Source organism: Heptranchias perlo, chromosome 30, assembly GCF_035084215.1.
Source record: "Heptranchias perlo isolate sHepPer1 chromosome 30, sHepPer1.hap1, whole genome shotgun sequence".
Lineage (NCBI taxonomy): Eukaryota > Metazoa > Chordata > Chondrichthyes > Hexanchiformes > Hexanchidae > Heptranchias > Heptranchias perlo.
The window spans coordinates 8,049,958-8,065,818 of record NC_090354.1 but is presented as its reverse complement, the minus strand read 5'-3'; the positions used below and the strand labels follow the sequence as shown (position 1 = coordinate 8,065,818).

Sequence of the window (15,861 nt, the reverse complement as noted above, 5' to 3'; positions counted from 1 at the left end):
GCAGGTGTTCGCCAGAGAAGTAATTTACAAGAGGAATATTCCAGTCACGTAAACAAATGCAATGGGGAAAAGGAGAGGGCAAGGACATCCCACAGCTGCTGTCTCAGTTAAAGTGAGAGGAGATGGGAGAATGTGCATCAAACCTATTTATAAACCCTGTACAAGATTGGGTTCCCAATGTCTTTCAACATGCAGTCATTATCTCTCTTCAATGATTCATTTATTTTATCCCACAGATTTAAGTGAGGCTCTGATCTGAAATTTTTGCACCAGTGCTATTAACTGGCTAGGTTCCCATCAGTTGTGTGGTTTGACATTTGAAGAATCCTACAGCAGAAATTTTTCATTTTTCTTGTGCACATTTAAGTAAGCTGTTTTCCGCCCTTTCTCTCTCTAAGTGAGATTTGCCAGTGAACTCGGTCAGTACCATGGAGCGTGAGTGTGCATTGCAAACCCTAAACGTCGATTTTCAGAAGGACGACCGAGACGTGGAGTCCATAATTTAACTGTTGGACTCCTGTTTATTTGATCTGCGACATTCAGAAAGGTTATACGGCGGCTAAAATGATTTGCAGGTTGCAATGGGCTTATTGTACATTTGAGGGCTTTAGAACATCTTGATCAACAGTCCTGATCAATGGAGAGGGTGTTTCCACAGTATGGTTAGTGGTACAGTAAGTTGCAGTTGATGCTTTGTGCCACCCACGCTTCCTTTTGTTCCCTTTAAAAGCCCTTTTGTTGGTGCAGAGTTGTAGTTTTATACTATATACAGGGTTGTATTCTGGTAAAATACAGTGTTTTTTCACTAAAACTCTTCCTCTCCTGAGAAGACCTAACATTTGGCCTTTTTTATTAAAACGATCCCCTCTCAACCCCACTCCCCAGGATAACTGTAATTTTATCCATTGAGATCCTAGAATCATAAAAAATTTACAGCACAGAAGGAGGTCATTTTCAGACTTTGCATTCCCAATGCAAAACCTGTGCTTTTCCACGCCGACGTTAAACCCGGAAATAAAGCCGGGTTGTGGTCACGACCCAAAACCCAACTATTTTCAACACCCTCCCGCCCCCAACCTACCCCCATCGTGTCTGTGCCAGCTGAAAAAGAGCCATCCTGCCTAATCCCACTTTCCAGCTCTTGGTCCGTAGCCTTGTAGGTTACTGCACTTCTAGTACATACCTAAGTACTTTTTAAATGCGATGAGGGTTTCTGCCTCTACTACCCTTTCAGGCACTGAGTTCCAGACCCCCAACGTCCTGTGGGTGAAAAAATTTCTCCTCAGCTCCCCTCTTATCCTTCTACCTGTACTTCAAATCTATGCCCCCTGGTTATTGAGCTCTCTACTAAGGGAAATAGTTCCTTCCTATCCACCCTATCTAGGGCCCTCATATTTTATATACCTCAATTAAATCACCCCTTAGTCTCCTCTCTTCCAAAGAAAACAACCCCAGCCTATCCAATCTTTCGTCATAGCTAAAATTCTCCAGTCCTGGTAACATCCTCCTAAATCTCCTCTGTGCCCTCTACAGATCTTTCCTGTAATGTAGTGACCAGAACTGTACCCAGTACTCTAGCTGCGGCCTAACCAATGTTTTATACAGTTCTAGCATAACCTCCCTGCTCTTTTATTCTATGCCTCGGCTGATAAAGGAAAGTATCCCTTATGCTGCCTTAACCACCTGCTTAACCTTACCTGTCCTGCTACCTTCAGGGATCTATGGACATGCACTCCAAGGTCCCTCTGTTTCTGTACACTTCAGTATCCTCCCATTTATTGTATATTCACTTGCCTTGTTTGCCCTCCCCAAATACATTACCTCACACTTCTCTGGATTGAATTCCATTTCCCACTTTTCTGCTTCAGAGATTTCAGCTTTAGTCTCCAGTCTGTGCTGGATTGGCCAATCTCTGCCGTGGTGGCGGTAGAGGCACTATGGTTACTTCCCAACACCTCTGGATTAGGAAGGGGGAAAATCGGCCAGGGTTCCTGCCCTTGATCGTTATCCAACATCCCCTGGTGGAAGTGCATGTGTATAGAAGTTTTGTGAGGATAGAATCAGTCTTGGCCATGATACTGCCGCTTCCTGTAGTTGAATAGTCTGTCATCACTCGTTGCTGAGGCTCCAATGTAAGTAATAGTCATTGATGTGAAGTACTAGAGGGCAGCTGTGGAATCGAACCGTAATGTAAGTCACTACCTTTGAGAGAGCATGGGTGGGCAAAGGGTTTAGATTTTAAAAAAGAAACTCTTCCCATTGGAGGAAGGGTCGAGACCCAGAGGACACAGATTTAAGGTGATTGGCAAAAGAACGAAAGGCAACATGAGGGAAAAACTTTTTTACTCAGTGAGTTATGATCTGGAATGCGCTGCCTGAATGGTGGCTTTCAAAAAGGAATTGGATAAATACTTGAAGGGAAAAAATTTGCACGACTGCAAGGAGAGAGCGGGGAAATGGGACTAACTGGATTTCTCTTACAAAGAGCCTGCATGGGCAGAATGGCCTCCTTCTGTGCTGTAACCATTCTATGATTCTAGGAGCATTAGGTATAACATGTTCTTGTAACTTAGGTTCAGATGACTATAAACCTCCTGAGTTTTGCTGTCACAGTTTGATGTTCTAAGACCTTGCTTGTGTCACACCCTTGTAAATACAGACCTTTTATATTCTTTGTGAAATTAAAATGATGTACACTGTTGAAGTTTACAGTGTGCTCTGTAGTTCTGATGAGTGTATTAAACTCTTTAAATAGCCCAAGCTACCACGTTGCATAGGATGAGCTGTTTAAACCAGTGGCATAGTTCCAAAAGTTTTAGTAGATTGAAGGTGAACACCCGAGACTAATTGGACATGACGTTGATAACCTGATCACAGGTCTGGCCTTTTGATGCATATCCAAAGGGTTAGTAATTCTAGAGAAATGTGTGTAATAAAATATAAGTTGACCTCTCTCCCAGTGTGTAATGGTCAAGACGATCCCAACGTCGATTCTTGGTCAATGCTGAATTAGCTGGTCTTGGCCCAGGGCAGTAATGGGAGCCAAAGTTGGCCTCTGCCTTCCACTGGGTGGGATGGTGGGGGAGAGGGAACTACGTCGGGGTTCTTGCTCCTTGACTGTACACATGTGGATGTTTGCCTCTAGTTATCTGCATGGAGATCAGTTCCACATAGCGACCACCATTCGCTTGAAGAGCTTCCTGACATCAGTCCTAAATTTATTTTTATTATTATTATTCTCCTTCTTCTGCTCCTTCTTCTTCTATAATGCCTTGTAACATAATAAAATGTCCCAAGGCGCTTCACAGAAGCAATTATCAAACAAAATTTGACATCGGACCACATAAGGCGATATTAGGACACGTGACCAAAAGCTTGGCCAAAGAGGTAGCTTTTAAGGAGCATCTTAGAGGAGAGGGAGGTGGAGAGATTCAGGGAGGGAATTCCAGAGCTTGGGACTTAGACAGCTGAAGGCATCTATATAGCTACTGTATGTTGCATGGCTAGCCATCTGATACACAAGATGCATGTAAATAGCAATTAAACTCAGCAGATTACTCTTAAGGTAGCTATTTCTTTCTATTTAAAGAAAACACGTTGGCCAAAACACTAGGAGAACTCCCTAGTCGTCTTTGAATAATGCCATGTGATTTTTTTTAAAATTCATTCATGGGATGTGGGCCTCGCTGGCGAGGCCAGCATTTATTGCCCATCCCTAATTGCTCTTGAGAGGGTGGTGGTGAGCCGCCGCCTTGAACCGCTGCAGTCCTTGTGGTGAAGGATCTCCCACGGTGCTATTAGGTAGGGAGCTCCAGGATTTTGACTCAGCAACAATGAAGGAACGGCGATATATTTCCAAGTCAGGATGGTGTGTGACTTGGATGGGAACGTGCAGGTGGTGGTGTTCCCATGTGCCTGCTGCCCTCGTCCTTCTAGATGGTAGAGGTGCTGTCGAAGAAGCCTTGGTTCACCTGAATAGGCAGATGCCTCAAGATTGACATCTCCTCTGACAACACTTCTGACAATGTAACACTCCCCAGTTCTGCACTGAAGTGTCAGCCTAGATTGTGTGCCCAAGTCTGGGGATGGGGGGAGAGGAGAAGTTTGAACCCCTCCCCCCTCTTTCCTCCCCCCAACTGACTCTTGAGATGAGTATCCTACCAATTGAACCAAGCTGATGCAATTGGTTTCTTTTTCTCCTCTTGATGAAGGTTCATTGGGTTTTCTGCTCTCACCCACCAGTGTGAGGAGTTTGAGCCTGTAGTACTATGAAGGCGTCACGGACTTCCTGTTAATTAATCATTGGTGCAGACTCTCCACTCCCGTCCAGAGGATGGTTCACAAGTCCTGGAGAAAACTTCTATTTATGATTTGAGCTGCTGTGTAGAACGTGACAGCCCAGTGAGCAATTTATGGGTGGATTTTGGCAAAGTGAGTAGCCTGCACCCATAACGTATAATCCTGACAACTGAATCATTTGAGCTGGTGGTGCTCTGTCTCTAGTTCTGTTCACCTTCACAGCCCAAGTTACATAATAGCTGTTCTTAGGTTTACTTTGGGGTTGGTGCCAGTTGCCTGGGTTCCTGTTCTGGATTAATATCCCATGATTTCTGCAGGAGAATGCGTGTATATGGAGTTTGGGTGAAGCTGGGATTGGGTTGGACGTGACTCCCTCAATGGTTGAACAGCTTACTGGCGTTCATCGCCAAAGGTTGACGCCTGAAAAATGGCCATTTGGCCAAAGTACTGAGCGAGACCTGCGCTTTCTGAAGAGAAAATTAATTGGTGGCAAAAACAAGATTTTGTACTTTGGCTGAATTGTTGATAACATAATTTGTGGTTACACATTATTCACTTCATCAGCAATTGGTTTAATCGGAAACCAGTGCAGATCTGTATTGTACAAATGAAACACTGAAGTACAAAAGATAACTCTTGTGCTGTAGCTGCTGGGTTAATTTTAAATATTTTAGAGAGTGGGAGGAGAATGCTTGAACACTCTCAATGTATAAATTAGCTGCAGGTTAACGGGTGCTGGGGAGGGGGAGGTAGAAGGGTTTCAAGGGACGTCTTGAGCACTTTTTAAAGTTGGTTTGACACTGCACTAAACTCCACGCAATGTGGAACCCAAGCAGTGCTCCAGGGAGCTCTTTTCTTTTCTGTCTCTGTCTGTCTGTCTTTCTCTTTGCCTCTCTCGCTCGCGCTCTCTCGCTCGCGCTCTCTCGCTCGCGCTCTCTCGCTCGCGCTCTCTCGCTCGCGCGCTCTCGCTCGCGCGCTCTCGCTCGCGCGCTCTCGCTCGCGCTCTCTCGCTCGCGCTCTCTCGCTCGCGCTCTCTGGATTCATACTGCATCTTTAGCATCATTCTGACGTGAAAGCTGCTTTACAGTAGCACAATAGTTAAAGTATATACACACAAAAGGCTATAACTTTCTCTGAAGATGAGTTATTAGTCAGTAGATGAATTAGCTGCTGCTAACTATCCTGGGCCAGTTTTTACTTGTAGAATAACCTTGGCAGTCAAACATGTTTGGCTGGTCTCTTTTTTTTGTATGTGTATGCTTGAACTTTGATCTGTGCCCTTTGAAGGGATGTAATTCCAGGAAAGGTCTGTGCAAGCCAAGAGTCCAAGATGTCTGTTGGGAATGCCTAAGGGAAAGGGTAGATCACCCATTATGTGTGTCCATTTGGCATGTGATAGACGGCTTGTCTTACAGGAACAGATTATCCTCTCAGCTGATTTGGGGGGGGTGGGGGGTAGGGGTAAAGTGCAAACAGTTGATATGTCTGCAAACGAGGAAGATTAAAACTGACTGTGATTCTCCGTACTGCAAGAATACCAGACTCTGGACTAGGATCAACTGCTCACTGCTGTACGTGTAGGATTCAAAGCAATCTTGCAAGAGGTCATTCTGAACAGTTTAACTTGATTATTAACTTGGCCACAACTTCCAAGTGCTGGAACCAAGCCCTTGAAACACACAATTTCATGGTATTGGGATCATGTGAAATAAGGTGGCCATGTGGTGTAGAGAGAGGGGTGGTCTACTGTTGGGGGTGGTGGGAGTGTGTGTTGGTATGGAAGATTAGTGCCCTGTGGGTGGTTTAGTGTGTGTTGGTGTGAACAGAACCTGTTCAAGAAAGGGTGTCAACCATCTTGAGCATCAAGGTAATTGAAGTGCCCTTCCGTCAGAACAAAACGTGTCTTGGAGAGGAGAGGGGATATGAAGTACAAGACTGTGGCCTAGTCTTGTTGTTGTTGTCATCTATACCAACAACTTGCATTTATATAGCGCCTTTAACATAGTAACACATCCCAAGGCGCTTCACAGCACCGTTATCCAACAAAATTTCATACCAAGCCACAAGTTATAAGTTATGACAGTTATAAACCGTTCAAGCATTTGTCTTTTGTTTTATAAAATTGTCTGAACTCCTAGGTTAGATTAGTCCTGTAATTCCTGGCTTACTCATGAACTCTCGTCATTTCTTCCCAGTTTATCTGACTTCAATGGTAGGAATGTGTTCTTGAGATACAAATCTGCCTGTCTTAACCCCATGATGCATTCCACAAACCCTAAATGATCCAGCTGCAACAAAAAGAAATGGGTTTCACGTTGATTAAAATGTGTATGATGCTGTATAAAGAATCTCGTCAAACTTTTATCGAAGCTTTATAGAAGTAGTATTTCCTGGCCCCCTGCCTGATCGGATTGCATACAGGAAAATCGGGCAGGGAGGAATGCGTGCTCGCATGGGAGCCTGCCCGATTTTCCTGTACTTGCTGCACCCAGACGCAGAACCCAGGGAAATCTGTCCTGTTTCCTTTCATAAATTCTCTCCTTTCCCTTCCTGAAGGCATTAATTCCTTGCTGGGGGACTGTTCCATAGCTGCTGCATGCCCTCTGGTACCTCACCCAGTGGCTACGTGTGATTGTTGGCCTGATAGCCGACAGCAGGGAGCATCTCACTGAGCCTGATCCTGCCCTCCCCTTAAAGAAAGACTTGCATTTATATAGCGCCTTTCATAACCTCAGGATGTCCCAAAGCGCTTTACAACCAATGAAGTACTTTTGAAGTGTAGTCACTGTTGTAATGTAGGAAATGCGGCAGCCAATTTGTGCACAGCAAGGTCCCACAAACAGCAATGATATAATAACCAAATAATGTTTTAGTGATGTTGGTTGAGGGATAAATATTGTCCAGGACACCAGCGAAAACTCCCCTGCTCTTCGAAATAGTGCCATGGGATCTTTTGCGTCCACCTGAGAGGGCAGATGGGGCCTCGATTTATTGCCTCATCCGAATGGTGGCACCTCCGACAGTGCAGCACTCCCTCAGTACTGCACTGCAGTGTCAGCCTAGATTTTGTGTTCAAGTCTCTGGAGTGGGACTTGAACCCACAACCTTCTGACTCAGAGAGCGCTACCACTGAGCTACAGCCGACACCTAAACATCGACACATATACACTTCCATAGAATTACATAGCAATTAAAACACGGAAACAGGCCATTCGGCCCAACCAGTCCGTGTTGGTGTTTATCCTCCACACGAGCAGTAGTCCTAATCCTATGTGCCTACCCTGTTCTCATCCCTTTATCCACTTTCCCTTCAACCACCTACCTCACCTAATCTTAAATGCTGACATGGTCTCTGCTTCAATCACTAGTGTGTTCCACAGCCTCACAACCTTCTGTTTTTTAAAAAAAAAAGTTTCTCCTGCTCTGTCCTAAACCTCTTAGTTAATTTTATATCTATGCCCCCTCATTCTAAGCCCCTCAATCACTGCAAACACTCTGCTTCTATTATATCCCTTCCCTTCATAATTTTAAACACCTCTATCAAATCAGTCTTTAATCTCCAAATAAAAACGGCTCCAATTTTTCAAGTTTGTCGTCTTTATTTGTATTTTCTCGTTCCAGGCAGCATCCTAGTGAATTTTCTCTCTCTACCCCCTTAATTCCCTCACCGTGTGGAGCCCAAAATACTTGAAGGGGAAAAATTTGCAGGGCTATGCAGAAAGGGCAGGGGAATGGGACTAATTGGATAGCTCTTTCAAAGAGCTGGCACAGGCACGATGGGCTGAATGGCCTCCTTCCTTGCCCTGATTCTATGAAAACTGCACACAGTGCTCCAACTGTGGTCTCACCAAGGTTTTCCATAGATGGTCCATTATGTCTCGACTTTTATATTCTATACACTCTTGCTGTACTTGCAGCAGGGCTCACTGAATAGTGATCTGCCATAGGAACTCGCGGCTGATTTCTTCCTTATCGTTTACTTGGCAGGAAGGTTCATTTTAGTTTTATTTTAAATAAAATTTACTCCTTTCAAAGCATGAATGAACTTGCATTTATGTAACGCCTTTTCTGACCTCAGGATGTCCCAAGGCAGTTCGCAGCCAATGAAGTACTTTTGAATTGTAGTCACTATTGTAATGTAGGGAAATGTGGCGGCCAATTTGCTCACAGCAAGGTTCCACAAACAGGAATGATATAAATGACCAGATAATCTGTTTTAGCCATTTAGTTGGTTGAGGGATAAATAATGGTAAATTCTGGGAAAATTGCTGTGCTCTTCGAATAGTGCCATGAGATCTTTTACGTCCACCTAAGGGGGTCAGATGGGGCCTTGATTTAACGTTTCATCAAATATTCAGCACCTCTGATAGTGCAGCACTCCCTCCTAGGTTATTTGCTCAAGTCTCTGGAGTGGGGCTTGAACCTACAACCTGCTGACTCAGAGGCGAGAGTACTACCACTGAGCCAAGGCTGACACCCTAAAGCAAAGGATATTCGTTCCAGTTCAGAACTCCTCCCAGGTGCAGAGTGAAGCTCCTTCTACGTGGCGCTGACATAAAGTGCCTCAACCACAATCTCAGAAGAACTCCTACTACTGCACCACTACGACAATTCCCACACCAGCCACCTGCGAGATTGCCAGTGAACTGTGCGGTTTTGTGCTGTGTGCATCCCTGGCAACTGGTTTGAAAACGTCCAAAGTCATTTCTTGTAGGACCCTTACAGCCTAGATGAGTTATCCACCTGGGCCGCATAGGAATCTGATCTTGGAGATAAAGTCTAATCCACCTAGTGTTTGGCTGGTTTTAAATCCAATGCACCAACGCCTCCAAAGATGTTTCCACTTGTGGGGGAGTCTAAAACTAGGGACCATAAATATAAGATAGTCACTAATAAATCCAATAAGGAATTTGGGAGAAACTTCTTTACTCATAAAGTAGTGAGAATGTGGAGTGGTTGAGGCGAATAGCACAGATGTCTTTAAGGGGAAGCTCGATAAAAGGGAGAAAGGAATAGAAGTATATGCAGATAGGGTGAGATGAAGTAGAGTGGGAGGAGGCTCGTTTGGAGCATAGACAGGTTGGGCCGAATGGCCTGTTTCTGTGTTGTAAATTCCATGTAATTCTATGTAGGTTGACAATTCAAGATAAGTACATTGTACCAGCAAAATGTAGCTTGTAAACATTTGCTCACCTGGCTTTTGCTGGAATAAAGAGTAACTGAATGTTTTTATTTTGTTTCGCTCTTCAGGAACGCTTGACTGCATCCAGATGTGTGAGAATGATCTCCCCAGGAGATCGGGTCCAATCCAGCTTTTAGAAGCCACTTCAATCCGTGAGTGCTAGAATTCATCGGGCTGGTGGTATCTGGACACCTGGAAGCAATGAACGGCGATGAGAAAGCGCTCCCTGCTTCCCAAAGAACGTCCACTCTGACGAGAAGCAGCAGCAGTGCATCATCGAAACCTACTAGCACACGCCAGGTAGGACAGCCTGTGTCACTGCGGTCCCTTCTGTACAATTTATTCTCCGGGTTTTAAAAAAATATATATAATTGTGCTGTTAGACTTTTAAAAAAATATATATTACAGACAAAAAGAGTGCAAAAGTTGGGAACTGGAAATAAAAACTGAAAATGCCTGAGCTCCAGAGCAGGGCTCCCAACATCTGAAAACATAGAAACATAGAAAATTGGAGCAGGAGTAGGCCATTCGCCCCTTCGAGCCTGCTCCGCCATTCAATATGATCATGGCTGATCCTCTATCTCAATACCATATTCCCGCTCTCTCCCCATTTCCCTTGATGCCTTGTGTGTCTAGATATCTATCTAGCTCCTTCTTAAATATGACCTCCACAGCCTTCTGTGGTAGAGAATTCCACAGGTTCACCATCCTCCTGAGTGAAGAAATTTCTCCTCATCTCAGTCCTAAATGTTCTACGCCGTATCCTGAGACTGTGACCCCTCATTCTGGACCCTCCAGCCAGGGGAAACATCCTTCCTGCATCCAGTCTGTCTAGACCTGTCAGAATTTTATGTTTCAATGAGATCCCCTTTCATTCTTCTAAACTCGAGTGAATACAGGCCGAGTTGACCCAACCTCTCCTCATACGACAGTCCTGCCTTCCCAGGAATCAGTCTGGTGAACCTTTGCTGCACTCCCTCTATGGCAGGTGTTGGGTAGAGAACTTTTGTCAGAATTCATTTCTAATGAAGGGTCTCTATCCAAAATGCTAACTGATCTCTCCAGTTGCTGACAGCCCTGCTGTGTATTTCCAGCACGTTCTCTGTTTATTATTGATTCTGTTGCCCTTAAGATAAGATACAGTCTTGGCATCTTTTGCAGTAGAACCACAGCTACGTTTTTTCCCTCTCATCACCGTGACAAGATGTGTGGAGCATTTGGGCATTTTAATTCATGAGCTGTTACTGCAATTATTGGATTTTAGAGTAGAGGACATGTAAGCTTTGGTGGGAATGATTGATATGTGCACCTCAGTGTGGCACATTGCCAATATGTACTGGAAATTTCATTATAAATGAAACTGTTGTTTGCTGTCGGATGAAATGGGGATTTCTTGTGGCTTTAGTGCCATTTGTTGCTTAATGATGATGATGAGTAAGTTTTGGGTTCCCCCACCAACCAATAGACTCCCCACCTCTCCCAAAGGCACTAATTCACGAAGGGGTAATGCTCCTGGGGAGACAGCATCCTATTGATATCTAGCCCCAAGTCACAATTTTCCGTGTGCCCAGACAGAGACTGTTTTATGAGGTGAGGTTACATAAACTAGACTTGTATTCCCTTGGACACTAAAGGAATCAAGGGATATGGGGATAGGGCGGAAAGTGGAGTTGAGGTAGAAGATCAGCCATGATCTTGAATGGCGGAGCAAGCTCGAGGGGCTGTATGGCCTACTCCTGCTCCTATTTCTTATCTTACGGGTTATGAAAGGTTAAGGGACGATTTCATTGAGGTTTTCAGGATTTTGAAAGGAATTGATGAGGTAGATAGAGAAAAACTTTATCTGCTGGACAGGAGAGTCTAGGATAAGGGGACGTAACCTTAAAATCAGAGCCAGGCCGTTCAGGAGAGAAGTTACGAAACACTCCTACGCGCAAAGGGTGGTAGAAGTGTGGAACACTCTCCCACAAAAAGCAGCAGATGCTAGCTCAATTATTAATTTTAAATCTGAGATCGATAGATTTTTGCTAGCCAAGAGTATTCAAGGATATGGAGCCAAGGCGGGTAAATGGAGTTAGGATACAGACCAGTCGTGATCTCATTGAATGGCAGAACAGGCTTGAGGAGCAGAATGGCCTACTCTTGTTCCTATGTTCGGCCAGTAGGAGCATCACAGACAACTCCGATGTCTGTGCGTGTAAGTGTCCACTGAGCCATTGGTAGAGCCCATCAGTATTTTTGTAATGTTTGCTATACATGGTGTTGTTTATATAGTAGACTCTTTCAATGTCACATGAATTTAAATAAGCAAGAAACATTCTGTTTGGGGATATTTTTTGTTGGTCCAAACTGCAATCCACCAAAGGCTGTTGTATCTTGATTTGATTTTATCTAACCAAGACAATCCGAATAGGAGGAGATGAACCAGTCATGGCATGTAACCGAGTTCAGAAAGTTTAACAAAAGCCATGCGTACAAAGCCCTGTGTTCCTCAAGTGTTGTCTCTGCTTCAGAACTCTGAGAACTGGGAGGTGATGGAGGAGCCACCAGGAAACAGCCATGCTTCTCTGGATCTTGAGAGGCAGGAAGGATATCTGCTGAAGAAGAGGAAATGGCCTTTGAAAGGCTGGCACAAGGTTAGAGTCTTATCATTTCTTTCAAAGAAGTGTGCGCTCCTCTAAGTTCCAAGACCAACAGGTCGTGCAAGTCTTACCTATTTATTCCTGTTTTTAAAAGCAAGCTTTCCCCACTCTTGAGTCACCTAGTTGACCCTGTTCCTACGTCAGCCTATGAACCTTGCTGGAAAGTGTACTCGCGGACAGTGACTGAGACTGGCATTGGGCTTGGCTGTGATGCATTCTATGGTAGAATAGCTAATCGACACCCAATGTCTAGGTTCACACATGAAGAATACCCACATAGGCAAGGTACTGGATGGCTGTAAGTACCTATGGAACTATACCTCAGCAGGAGAGGAAGGGGAAAAACGAAGGGAAGTTTTGTTTTTAGAAAGTGATTGAAAATCTTCCTTTTCTTTCAGAGATATTTTATCTTGGAAAAAGGGATTCTCAAGTATGCCAAGACTCAGCAAGATGTAAGTAGCTCTTCATTTGTCTTTCCTGTGCCAGCAGTAGTACAGAATTCATTAAAAATAACTGGGTCTCTGAGTGTAATCATAACTCCTGTTAACATTACAGCTTCTGAGAGGAAAACTCCATGGCTCCATCAACATTGGCCTCTCCGTAATGTCCATTAACAAGAAATCCAAACGCATTGACTTGGACGCAGAAGAGAACCTCTATCACCTGAAGGTAAAGTTAACTGGTTTTAAAACCAACCTTGGGCTGTGCAAATACATAAAACCAACCAGCACTTGGTAATATCTGTTATGGTGCTGCAGTTTGCAGTGTTATGGAACATAGGAACAGGAGGAGGCCATTCAGCCCTTCGAGTCTGTTCCACCGTTCAATTAGATCATGGCTGATCTCTATCCTAACTTCATCTTGGCTCCGTAACCCTTAATATCCTTGCCTAACAAAAATCTATCAATCTCTGTTTTGAAATTTTCAATTGACCCCCAACCTTAACAGCTTTTTGGGGGAAGAGAGTTCCAGATTTCCACTACCCTTTGTGTGAAGAAGTGCTTCCCGACATCACCCCTGAACGGCCTAGCTCTAATTTTAAGGTTATGCCCCCTTGTTCTGGACTCTCCCGCCAGAGGAAATAGTTTCTCTCTGTCTACCCTATCCAAACCTTTAATCATCTTAAACGCCTCAGTTACATCATCCCTTAACAGAACAACTTCCCTCAGTTGATAACTCCTCAAGCCCAGTGTAGACCTGAGGTATACAGACCAAGGTTTAATCCCTGCCCTGCGCTTTGTTCACTGAGTTGGGGAAACAGAAGGGATGCTACTTTTGACTTGGGACTCGGATGGGAAAATCAGCTATCTAACTGTATGCCATTGTTGGGTGAGGACTGGATTGTCCTTGTCTGTAATACTCCCTATTGCTAAGTAGCCTTTCTTAGGCACACACAGATGATAAAATGGTCACTTGGGTGAGGTACCGGAGGGTAGCTGGTGCCTGTGGAACTATACTCCATGATTTGGTGTCTTGGGTGCAGCGGGGAATGACCCAAAATAATTTCCTCATCTATAAAGTTGTATTTTTTTTTAAGTAATGGAAGTCCACTGGAGTATTTGCATTTTATTCAGTGAGGCATGAAAGGAATTGATACTAAACCATAGCTCAAGAGTTGGAAACTATTTGGGTCCTCGGATTTAGGTTGGGAATATTAATTTGGTGGTAATTTACGGGGTTCTTGGTGGTTTTTAGTGCGGACAAGATGTTTAAAATGTATGTACAAAGTGTTCTATTAACAGTCGTAGTCAGCCTCCGAGTTGGTGAAATTCCCTGTGTGCTTTATAATCACAAGATGAGAGGTCATTCAGCTCATTTTGGCTCATCCACTCAGCAAAACCTACACTTTCCACCCACCTCCATTCACAGCAACTAACTGTCTTTTAAATGATTTCAAGATTTGAGCCACTACTGACCTGCATAGAAACGCATTCCAAAAGATATTCACTCCCTTTGCATGAAGACCTTGATATCGATGCTAAATTTGTCTTTGACCCTTCCCCATCTTCTTAAAGCTGTTTCCAAGCACTGGCATTTAGCCTGATTGAGTTAAGAATTTTACCGCTCCTGTCTTTAACGGGTTCCAAACAGCTCCTCAATTCCATGTCTCTATTGCTCTATCTGTCGTGAAGCCCTGGTTTCATAGAATCAGACAGCACAAGAGGCCATTTGGCTTATCATGCCTCTGCTGGCTCTTTGAAAGAGCTATCCAATTAGTCCCACTCCCCATCTCTTTTTCTCCGTAGCCCTGCAAATTTCTCCTTTTCAAGTATTTATCCAATTTCCTTTTGAAAGTCACTATTGAATCTGCTTCCACCACCCTTTCAGGTGGTGCATTCCACTTCGTAACAACTCGCTGCGTTTATAAAAAAGAAAACTTCTCCTAATTTCCCCCCCCCACCTAGATTTTTTGCCGACTATTTTAAATCTGTGCCCACTGGTTACCGACCCTCCTGCCAGTGGAAACGTTTTCTCCCCATCCACTCTATCAAAACCCCTCCGATTTCTCTCGCCATCCTGTCTGCTACGGAAAGTAAAACAAATAGAAAGAAAAACTGGCACCAAGTAAATAAGCAGAGAGAGAAAACAGGTGAAGAGAAAAGGATGAAATTCAAAGATGCAAAGAAAGTGAAACAGGAAAGGAAAGTTCTTACTTTGGAACTTTTCTTTCATATGTAAAGGGAGAGCAGGACCTGTTCCTGGATGGGGTGGAAGTCGTCTCTTACAAAAGGTAGGTAATGTAATGCATAGAATTGTCAGGGCCAGAATGGTGATCTGGTCTAGTTTCAATCGCCAAAGGGGTCGGAGAGGAATTTCCCAAATTTTTGTCCCCCAAATTGGCCTGCGTTTTTATCTTTTTTTTTTTGCCTCGCCCAGGAGATCACGTGTGGGGTGGGGCGTGTATATATTGTGATACACAAGGTATCGTGACTGTGTGGGACAGGCTGGATGGACCAAAGCGTCTTTACCTGCTCATCATTGTTTGTAAAGTAAATGAGACTTACTGGTACAGTACAATGCTCAGTATAACTGCTGCTTGTCCAATCTGTAGTTTAAAAAAGAAAATTACCGTGTATTTATCCAGTTACAATGAAGGAGTTTGCTCAGATCTCACAAACAAACAACTCTGCCGTGCAAAGGAACAAATTCAGTTGAAACAATTGAGCTTTTAACACTTGCACTACTGACTCCTCGTCATCGGTGAACTCTCAGTAGGTGTACATGATGACTTTTTATACTAACGATAGAAAAAACTAGACGTGATGTTTGTTCTGTTATTGCAGGTGAAATCTCAGGAAGTCTTCAGCACCTGGGTGTCCAAGCTGTGCTATCACCGATTGTTCCAGAAAGGTGACCCCGTTAAAGTTCCATACGGAGCAAACGGATACAACTTTTCCATCTCTCCGACAGCAGACTTCCTGTCGGCCAGTCCCATTGTACCCCTGTGCAGCAAGGTACGGTCGCTGTAGTGTAATTGCTTTCCTCGCTGGCTCCTCCAGATGTTGTGCAACACTCCTTCACCTGCATCCTATCCTGTACTAAATCCTGTTCACCCCTGACCTCCACTGGTTCCCCACCAACATAGAATCATACACAGCACAGAAAGAGGCCATTTGGCCCATCGTGCCTGTGCTGGCTCTTTGAAAGAGCTATCCGCTCCCCTGCTCTTTTCCCATAGCCCTGTATATCCAATTGCCTTTTGAAAGTTACTATTGAATCTGCTTCCTCCACCCTTTC

The 15,861-nt window shown here is 44.2% G+C and overlaps 1 protein-coding gene across 3 annotated transcripts in view; it reads left to right on the top strand.

Annotated features, from left to right (window-relative positions):
* The window catches only part of osbpl7 (oxysterol binding protein-like 7), a 74,617-nt gene that overhangs the window by 13,146 nt on the left and 45,610 nt on the right, over nt 1–15,861 (top strand). For all 3 annotated transcript variants that reach the window (XM_067968827.1, XM_067968828.1, XM_067968826.1), the window contains exons 2-6: nt 9,550–9,781; nt 11,995–12,117; nt 12,522–12,575; nt 12,679–12,792; nt 15,408–15,578. In XM_067968827.1, the coding sequence (XP_067824928.1) occupies nt 9,683–9,781; nt 11,995–12,117; nt 12,522–12,575; nt 12,679–12,792; nt 15,408–15,578 (561 nt within the window). In that variant the 5' untranslated portion in view covers nt 9,550–9,682. The remainder of the gene's footprint in view (nt 1–9,549; nt 9,782–11,994; nt 12,118–12,521; nt 12,576–12,678; nt 12,793–15,407; nt 15,579–15,861) is intronic.